The sequence below is a fragment of the Danio aesculapii genome, chromosome 8 (assembly GCF_903798145.1).
Source record: "Danio aesculapii chromosome 8, fDanAes4.1, whole genome shotgun sequence".
Lineage (NCBI taxonomy): Eukaryota > Metazoa > Chordata > Actinopteri > Cypriniformes > Danionidae > Danio > Danio aesculapii.
This window is the reverse complement of record NC_079442.1, coordinates 896,218-905,952: the sequence shown is the minus strand read 5'-3', so window position 1 is coordinate 905,952 and position 9,735 is coordinate 896,218. Positions and strand designations below refer to the sequence as shown.

At 36.7% G+C, this 9,735-nt stretch overlaps 1 protein-coding gene across 1 annotated transcript in view; it reads left to right on the top strand.

Annotated features, from left to right (window-relative positions):
• Positions 1-9,735, top strand: part of cacna2d3a (calcium channel, voltage-dependent, alpha 2/delta subunit 3a) — a 111,651-nt gene continuing 101,916 nt past the window's right edge. The window contains exons 1-2 of the mRNA XM_056464560.1: positions 1-95; positions 1,421-1,502. Of these exons, the coding sequence (XP_056320535.1) occupies positions 1-95; positions 1,421-1,502 (177 nt within the window). The remainder of the gene's footprint in view (positions 96-1,420; positions 1,503-9,735) is intronic.

Below are 9,735 nucleotides of genomic sequence, written 5' to 3'. Positions count from 1 at the left end.
ATGAAGTGTGTTTTCTGTCGGCTGTTTTTCCTCCTCCTGTGGATTATTAATGATTCGGGAATATGTACATCTCATCAAGGTATTCCCCTGTCAGTGTGAGTACACTTCATGTATGTTTATTATAGTGCTGATATACTGATTTTGCACATCTGTCAGTGTGAGTGCACTTCAGTTATATTCTTCCTAATTGATCATAGTCCTGATATGCTGATTTTATATTGATATACTGATTTTATATTAAGTATTGCTGAATAATATATACATTTCCCCAACTTTACATGCTTTAAGACATTACATTTTAATTTACAATACATGTTTATGAATTTAGCACGGTTTTAAAACAGTATCATCACTTTGGGATAAAAATATTAAAACATTTCTTTTAATTTTGAAGTTTTATTGCAGTTTGAAAACCATTTAAATGTATGATAGTGCTGATATACTGATTTTTGTACAACTTTCGCCTAATGAAAGACATACAGAATATTAAATGTTGTGTTATTATTTTATTCTAACGTTATTTGCTTTAAGAATTACAACCAATATTACATTTTAAATTACAATAAATAAATTTCGCACAGTGTTCATTATTTTTCCCACCAATATTTAGAAACTTTTAAAGTAATAATGTATTTTAAATCAGACAAATGGCTTGCCATATAAATTCAGAGTTTATTATAGTGCTGATATACTAATTCTATATTGATATACTGATTTTATATTAACCATTGCTGATTAAAAGACATCCATTTTTTGGGATTTGTTCCAACTTTACTTGCTTTCAGAATTACACTAAAAATGAGGTTTTACATGACAATAAATGTTATGCATTTAGCACTGTTTTAAGACTGCATCCTAATTTTGGGGTGTAAAGATTTTAACCTTTTTTTTCTTTTTAATATTGAAGTTTTAATATATGTTTAATGTATTTTTTTATATTTTATTGTTGATATACTGATTTGTATATTGATCTAATGATATTATTTTAAATATTGCAGAATGAAAGACATAAAATGATATATAAATCATCCAACTTTGCTTGCATTTAATGATAATAAATGTTCATGAATTATATTTTTGCACTACAAAATTGGACATTTTCTTTAGATCTTTGAACTTTTTGCATATTTTAAATCAGACTAATATATTATCATAAATCCCACCGCATCAGGAAATAAAATGTACATTTTATGTTTACAGTTTGTCGCTTAAATTCCTGCTAAAAATCATGTAGTGTTATTATAAAGTCTTAAGATCCACATTTTAGGTATTAATATGGAAAGACCTCCCTTTGACGAGCTGTTTAACCATTCGTTTAAAATTGTGCACGTGTGTTTCATGCATGATGGTTAGTCAAGTTTCTCCTTTAATACACACGTTTTTTAAATGTTTCTCATCTTTCCTTCTTTCTTCATTCTAGTGTAAAACTTTGGGCTTCGGCGTTTGGCGGAGAGATAAAATCCATCGCAGCTAAATATTCAGGCTCTCAGCTGCTGCAAAAGGTAAACTGAGCTGTGCTGAGCTGTGCATTTACAGTAACACCGCTACAGCCAAACTGTGCAAAGCAAGGGCGTACAGTACATTTGGGTTGAACATTGAGTGTGCGTCTGCTTCCTTCCTCCTTTTTACATTTAGAAAAGCATTTTGAATGCATCAGCATTTTTGCTAGCAATTTTATTATATAATAATTTTTCTAAATATCTATCAACCTTACTGACTGCTAGGGATGGGCGATACCACAATTCTTGAATGCGATATGATACAGTTACTTTTTGTTAACATTTTTACGATACCGATATGATACCACTCATCATTTTACATGTAATTTAACTAATTAAAAATAATGTTATATATATATATATATATATATATATATATATTAGGGGATACTATATGGGACTATACTATAGGAATTGGGTAAGATAAATTGTCCGTAGTGGCTGGAAAGGCATCCGCTGTGTAAAACATATGCTGAAATAGTTGGCGGTTCATTCCGCTGTGTCACACACACTTTTATATTTATTCTTATTCACCTAAAGGTAACGAGAGAGAGAGAGAGAGAGTATGTACAGTAGGGTTTGCCTCCTTTAAAGCTCTCCTGTAAGGTCTTTTGTCGGACAGAGGAACACTGGGCAGCTTGTTTTTGTTCTGCTTCTTTATAAGTTTCAGCGTGTGTTTTCTGTAAGCATTTGAAAAGGTTGCTTGTGTTGTTGCTGTGTACGACTTTCTTATCACAAATATTGCATCATGCTATTTTTTTTCTGCTAATGAGAAGTACATTAGCATCACACCACGCAACCTTTCCTCTCTGCCATCAAGCCGTTCTGTAATGCGGAAGTGTACGACTCGCGTGCGTTGAGTACGTAAGTTAGCTGAAAGGCGAATGGTAGCTTACGTTCCGCCGCAGATTGATTGGTGTAACGTCTTATATACAAACCGTCACCGACCATCCTGTACACAGCGCTAAAACATTTAGTTATCCAGAAATTATTGAAATATAGTTAAAATATCGATACTTAAAAAAATATTGATGCCAAATTAATAGCTTATTACCAGAGTATCGATATATCAATTCACTAGCATCGATGTGCACATCCCTACCGACTGCATATAGAGTTTATATGCATTTTTTTGGTCATTTAATGAACTACTCAGCATTTATTTAAATGTATGCGCATCTTGGCCTTGCCATTAAAGGTGCTGTATATCAGTTTTTGACTCTTCTAATTTATAAAAATGCCATGACATGTTTACACACTGTATGTTTAAGCAATGTTTATCTGAGAAACAATGCTAAAGTCAGCTATTCTGCTGTCAGTATGTGCATGTCAGAATGTCTGTCTTTGCTTTGATCTCTGTAACTCCGCCTACTGTCAGTTTATCCAATTATATTTCAGCCCTCCGGGTTGCCAGATGGTAATAAACAGTGTATTTCATTTCAGCAATGAAGGCTCTCAATGTATGCGGACGCAGCTGAAAATGCGCCCTCTGGAGGACAGAAGCAGCCTTAGAAAATGACAATCCGATTCAGAGTTGTAAAATACACATGAGGTAGTATTTAATTAGCGAATAATTCAAATGTTACAAAGGTAAACATTAGCTTAGCAGCTTGCAGTATACGGCTTGATCTTTAGGCACTCTTACACCTGTTTGTGTCATCAATCTGGCAACCTGGAAAACTCAATATTTTGAATTTGCACCGCAATACATTGTTCAACCACTAGGTGTAAATCATACATACTAATGTGATGTATCTAAATAGGTGGATTCAGCTAGGCCCGTTGGAATAAGGAATTTTTATTGTGTGATATACTGTCACAGAAATTGTTGCGGTAAGCAATATTATTGTCATCTTGAGGTCGTTTTACGCCACTGATTATAGAATGATTATAACAGCATCATAATGCAAATAGCCACAAACACTTTAAAATTATTTTGGATTCTATAATCTTATGTTAAAAAGGTAAATGTCCTATTATTTATATATATATATATTTACTATTAAATAGCTATAAGTACACTGCAATTGCAAAAAAATTACTGTGGTCATCTTCAAGTATTGCACGATAAGTCAATATATTGATTATTGCGACAGGCCCAGATTCTGCACAAATTAAAATTACAAAATGTACAGATCCTACTCAATTTTTTGTGACCAGTGTAGATATTGGAGGCTTGTACTTACAAGCTTTGGGTAGCACGAATGGCGTATCAAAGTATTGCTATCCTACGCTGTGAAATATACTCCTTTTAAAGCCATTTTCACTATGAGCATAAGGTTTTTATGTTGTCCTGTGGTGTCTTTTAACAGAAAAGTGAGTGTGTGCTCGTGTTTCTGCTGCTCTCTGTGAATACACACACCAGCACATTCACGTAAACACGAATACACTCAATCTACGCTAATTAAACCACCCACAAGCTTCAGCCCCGCATCGGTGTGTTGGTTTGTGCTCGTGATCTTCTTTCTCATTGAGGTCAGTGTGTTATTATGGGAAACGATGTTTCTGTAATGGGTTGGTGGGCTTTTTTTGAGCAACTGTTTGTGGTTTGCATGCAGTATTTAACATGAATTCACCTCTTATTGCTTAAGCATGTACACTGTAAATACAGTTCAGTGATTTATGGCAGTCAACAATCCATTTAATGATCTAAACTAAACAATTAATTGTTCAAAATGTATTTTAAAGTGCATGAGTGCTTCTTCCGTACCCTCACAGGGAAATTCATTCAAGATGTGAGTCATTTGTGTTGCCAGATCACAGCAGAAAAAGCAGCAGATAAGAACAAGTTTATAATAAAGCAAAATAAATGCAAATGCTTGATATTTGAAACTAGATATTGGCTCCCACACCGGTCCATTTGTGACAATTTATTTAAAATTGGGATTTATACATAATCTGAAAGTGGAATAAATAAGATTTCCATTGGTGGATGGTTTAATAGGGCAATATATTTGGCTGAGATACAGAAAACCTGCAATTTAAAGGATAAAAAAGAGAAAATCCCCTTCAAAGTTGTCTAAGTTAAGTTCTTAGCTATGCATATTACTAATCAAAAATTACATTTTGATATATTTATGAATTGTACTATACTGTATATCTTTATTGATCTTCACATAAGATTTATAATGATTTTTGCATTAAAAAATCTAGCATTTTGACCCATGCTGTGTTTTTGACTATTCCCACAAATATACGAGGGTATAACACAAGACTTGTTTTGTGACCCAGTGTCACATTTTATTAATCATAAACTTAATTGTTATGAATTTAGCTACAATATTCTTAGCCACGCCCCTCTTACCGTTAGTTTGCTATGGGATGATGTGCAAAAAAGAAAGCCCCACCCCCTACTTAATATTTCGTTTAAATTGAAAGAACATCAACATACCGAAATAAAGCCCCGCCCCTTAGCAATATTCAGTTTCAGTTTGAAGAACATCACCATATTGAAATAAAGCCCTGCCCCCCACTTAATATTCCGTTTCAGATGGAAGAACATCAACATACTGAAATAAAGCCACGCCCCCTACTCAGTATTCAGTTTCAGTTGGAAGAATATCAACATATTGAAATAAAGCCCCGCTCCTATTCAGTTTTCTGTTTCAGAATGGAAGAACATCAACATATTGAAATAAAGCCCCGCCCCTACGCAGTTTTCTGTTTCAGAATGGAAGAACATCAACATATTGAAATAAAGCCCCGCCCCTATTCAGTTTTCTGTTTCAGAATGGAAGAATATCAACATATTGAAATAAAGCCCCGCCCCTATTCAGTTTTCTGTTTCAGAATGGAAGAATATCAACATATTGAAATAAAGCCCCGCCCCTATTCAGTTTTCTGTTTCAGATGGAAGAACATCAACATATTGAAATAAAGCCCCGCCCCTACTCAGTTTCAGTTGGAAGAACATCAACAAATTGAAATAAAGCCCCGCCCCTATTCAGTTTTCTGTTTCAGATGGAAGAACATCAACATATTGAAATAAAGCCCCGCCCCTACTCAGTTTTAGTTGGAAGAACATCAACAAATTGAAATAAAGCCCCGCCCCTATTCAGTTTTCTGTTTCAGATGGAAGAACATCAACAAATTTAAATAAAGCCCCGCCCCTTCTCAGTTTTCTGTTTCAGATGGAAGAACATCAACATATTGAAATAAAGCCCCGCCCCTACTCAGTTTCAGTTGGAAGAACATCAACAAATTGAAATAAAGCCCCGCCCCTATTCAGTTTTCTGTTTCAGATGGAAGAACATCAACATATTGAAATAAAGCCCCGCCCCTACTCAGTTTCAGTTGGAAGAACATCAACAAATTGAAATAAAGCCCCGCCCCTATTCAGTTTTCTGTTTCAGATGGAAGAACATCAACAAATTGAAATAAAGCCCCGCCCCTATTCAGTTTTCTGTTTCAGATGGAAGAACATCAACATATTGAAATAAAGCCCCGCCCCTACTCAGTTTCAGTTGGAAGAACATTAACATATTGAAATAAAGCCCCGCCCCTATTCAGTTTTCTGTTTCAGATGGAAGAACATCAGCATACTGAAAGAAAGCCCCGCCCCTATTCAGTTTCAGTTGGAAGAACATCAACAAATTGAAATAAAGCCCCGCCCCTATTCAGTTTTCTGTTTCAGATAGAAGAACATCAACAAATTTAAATAAAGCCCCGCCCCTATTCAGTTTTCTGTTTCAGATGGAAGAACATCAACATATTGAAATAAAGCCCCGCCCCTATTCAGTTTTCTGTTTCAGATGGAAGAACATCAACATATTGAAATAAAGCCCCGCCCCTATTCAGTTTCAGTTGGAAGAACATCAACAAATTGAAATAAAAGTCTCGGGTCAGACTTCCTGCTCATGCAGACTTTACATGTAAAATAAAAACATTTAACCCAATGTTTGGTTTTTCCATAATATGACCCAATGTTGGGTTACAAGTAAAAACAGCATTAAATGATGCTTCATACACTGACAGACTGATAGTTTACTGTATTGACTGCTGTAGTTAAATGCATGGTGTCACTCCTGAAACTTTGCAGTGTGTGTGTGTGTGTGCGTGTGTGTGTGTGCGTGTGTGTGTGTGTGTGTGTGTGTGTGTGTGTGTGTGTGTGTGTTGGCATTGCTTTTTTCTTCAAAAAGACGGTGTGACAGTTGGTGGCATGTGTGTGTGTGTGTGTGCGTGTGTGCGTGTGTGTGTGTGTGTGTGTGTGTTGGCATTGCTTTTTTCTTCAAAAAGACGGTGTGACAGTTGGTGGCATGTGTGTGTGTGTGTGTGCTGCTAAGTAAAGCGGATGGCAGCCCGAGGGGCAGATTATCTGTGTGACGCTTTTAAAAGAAGAAAGCGAACATGCCTGGTGAGTAGACAGAAATGCAGCGAGAGAAAAACAGAGGAGAAGAAAAGAAAGAGACAGAAGCCCAGAGGAGGAGATGCGTGCGGAGAAAGAGGAGAGCAGAATGTGGAGTAATGTCGATGAACTGGTGTAAGTGTGTCCTGAGGCTGTGTGTGTGTGTGTGTGTGTGCGGCTCTGGTATTCATCATGATGTGGGGACCAAATGTCTCAAGTATAGAAATAATAGTAATTTCTGAGTTTGTGTTCACCGTGAGGGAAACGGCTCATAACTCACACAGAATGAGGTATTCTGAAAATGTAAAAGTGCAGATGTTTTCTGGGAGGGTTGAGTTTAGGACACATCATCACAGATATGGGGAAAGCCCTTATGTGTGTGTCTCTGTGTGTGTGTGTGTGTGTGTGTGTAGGGGTTGTCAAATATGGACAAACACATCTTTTGGGTTAAATGTCATTTCAGTAAAATAGAAAAAATGACCCCAGTGTTGGGTTCATCCACATTTGACCCAACATTTGGCTTTGACAACCCAGCATTTTCAACCGTATGTGTGTTTTTCCCTACATGACCACCAAAAGCAAGCACAGCAAATCTCCAAAAACCTCTCCTAGAGCAGGGGATCCCAAACCTTTTAGCCTGTGACCCCCAAAACAACAGTTCCAGTGACTCGCGACCCCCACTATCCTCGGAGGTGGTTATAAACATGCAAACATTGCACACAATGGTGTACACACACCAGAAGGAACTATATAAATGAGCTTATTGACAACACAAAAAAGTGCAACAGTCTAACAGCCATATATGTGTGTGTGAACTCATCAGAGCAGGAGTGTCTGGGGCTGGATGATAGTAGACAGACCCTCAGGTGGTTTGAGGAGTGATGGAATATGTAGCCCTGAGTCAAAACAACTGCCTAAAAACTGGAGAAAACCGTGCAGAAGACAGTTCAAGCTGATCAATGCGTGACAGAAATATGCTCTAGTGTAGTTTACAGCACACGCTGACTGCATCCCAATTCACCCGCTCATACTGTGTCCTTCTGTTGGTAAAGGAAGAAGTGGAGAGTTTTGAGTAGCTGTGTAAGCTTTGGGACACACCTGTACTAATTCCTCAATAATGGACCCTTCTGTTGCTTAGTTACCTGCCCTGTCAATCATCCTGTCACGTCATCCACGTTTACTTCATATTTAATTCCCTAGCATATTAAAGAAGCAGCAGCAGGTTAATCTGGTGAGCACAGGTCTTTCACACAGAGAAATCTCCTCAGCATCATCTTCATCAACATCATCTTCATCATCATCATCAACATCATCAGCATCTTCATCTTCAACATCATCTGCATCTTCATCTTCAACACCATCATCTTCATCATCAACATCATCTGCATCTTCATCTTCAACACCATCATCTTCATCATCAACATCATCATCATCAACATCATCAGCATCTTCATCATCATCATCTTCTTCATTATCATCATCATCACCATCATCTTCATCATCAACATCATCAGCATCTTCATCTTCAACACCATCATCTTCATCATCAGCATCATCATCATCAACTTCATCATCATCAACATCATCAGCATCTTCAACACCATCATCTTCATCATCAACATCATCAGCATCTTCAACACCATCATCTTCATCATCAACATCACCATCATCGTCATCATCAACTTCATCAACATCATCTTCATCTTCATCATCAACATCATCAGCATCTTCATCATCAACATCATCAGCATCTTCAACACCATCATCTTCATCATCAACATCACCATCATCGTCATCATCAACTTCATCAACATCATCTTCATCTTCATCATCAACATCATCAGCATCTTCATCTTCACCTGCATCATCAACATCATCTTCATCTTCAAAGTCATCAACATCTTCATCATCATCAACATTACCATCATCTTCATCATCAGCATCATCAACATCAGCATCTTCATTTTCACCTTCATCAGCATCATCAGCATCATCAACATCATCTTCATCCTCAACATCATCATTATCATCTTCATCTTCATAATCAACATCACCTTCATGTTCAACATCGCCATCATCTTCATCATAATCAATATCTTCATTAAAATCATCTTCGTAATCAACATCATCAGCGTCTTCATCATCATCATCATCATCATCATCATCATCATCTTCTTCATCTCTTCATCATCATAATCATCATCAGCATCAACATCACCATCATCTTCATCATCAACATCATCAGCATCTTCATCATCATCATCTTCTTCTTCATCATCATCAACATCATCAGCATCTTCATCACCATCATCTTCTTCATAATCCTCATCATCACCACCATCTTCAGCATCTTCATCTTCATCAAAATCATCTTCATCATCATCATCAGCATCTTCATCAAAATCATCTTCATCATCAACATCATCAGCATCTTCATCTTCACCATAACCATCTTCATCATCATCATTTAATCTTCATCTTCATCATCATCAACATCCCCATCATCATCAATCATCTTCATCATAATCATCTTCATCATCATCATTTAATCATCTTCATTATCATCATCATCATCATCTTCTTCATCGATGTATGTTCAAACTGAGCTTGCCTTGTTCTTCATCATCCTCATCCTCATTATCATCAACATTATCACCATCTTCATCACATTCTTCATCTTTACCCTCATCATCTTTTCACCCTCTCCTTAATCTTCATCATCATGTCAAACTGAGCTGCCTTCATCATCATCATCATCATCGCACACTAAACAGCTCAAATGGTCATTGCATTGGAGAAATCTCATGTTTCAAGGTTAAATCAAGTGTGTGTGTGTGTGTGTGCTTGCATGTGTGTCTCACAGGAAGTGATCAATCTCCTTCCCAAGTCAAT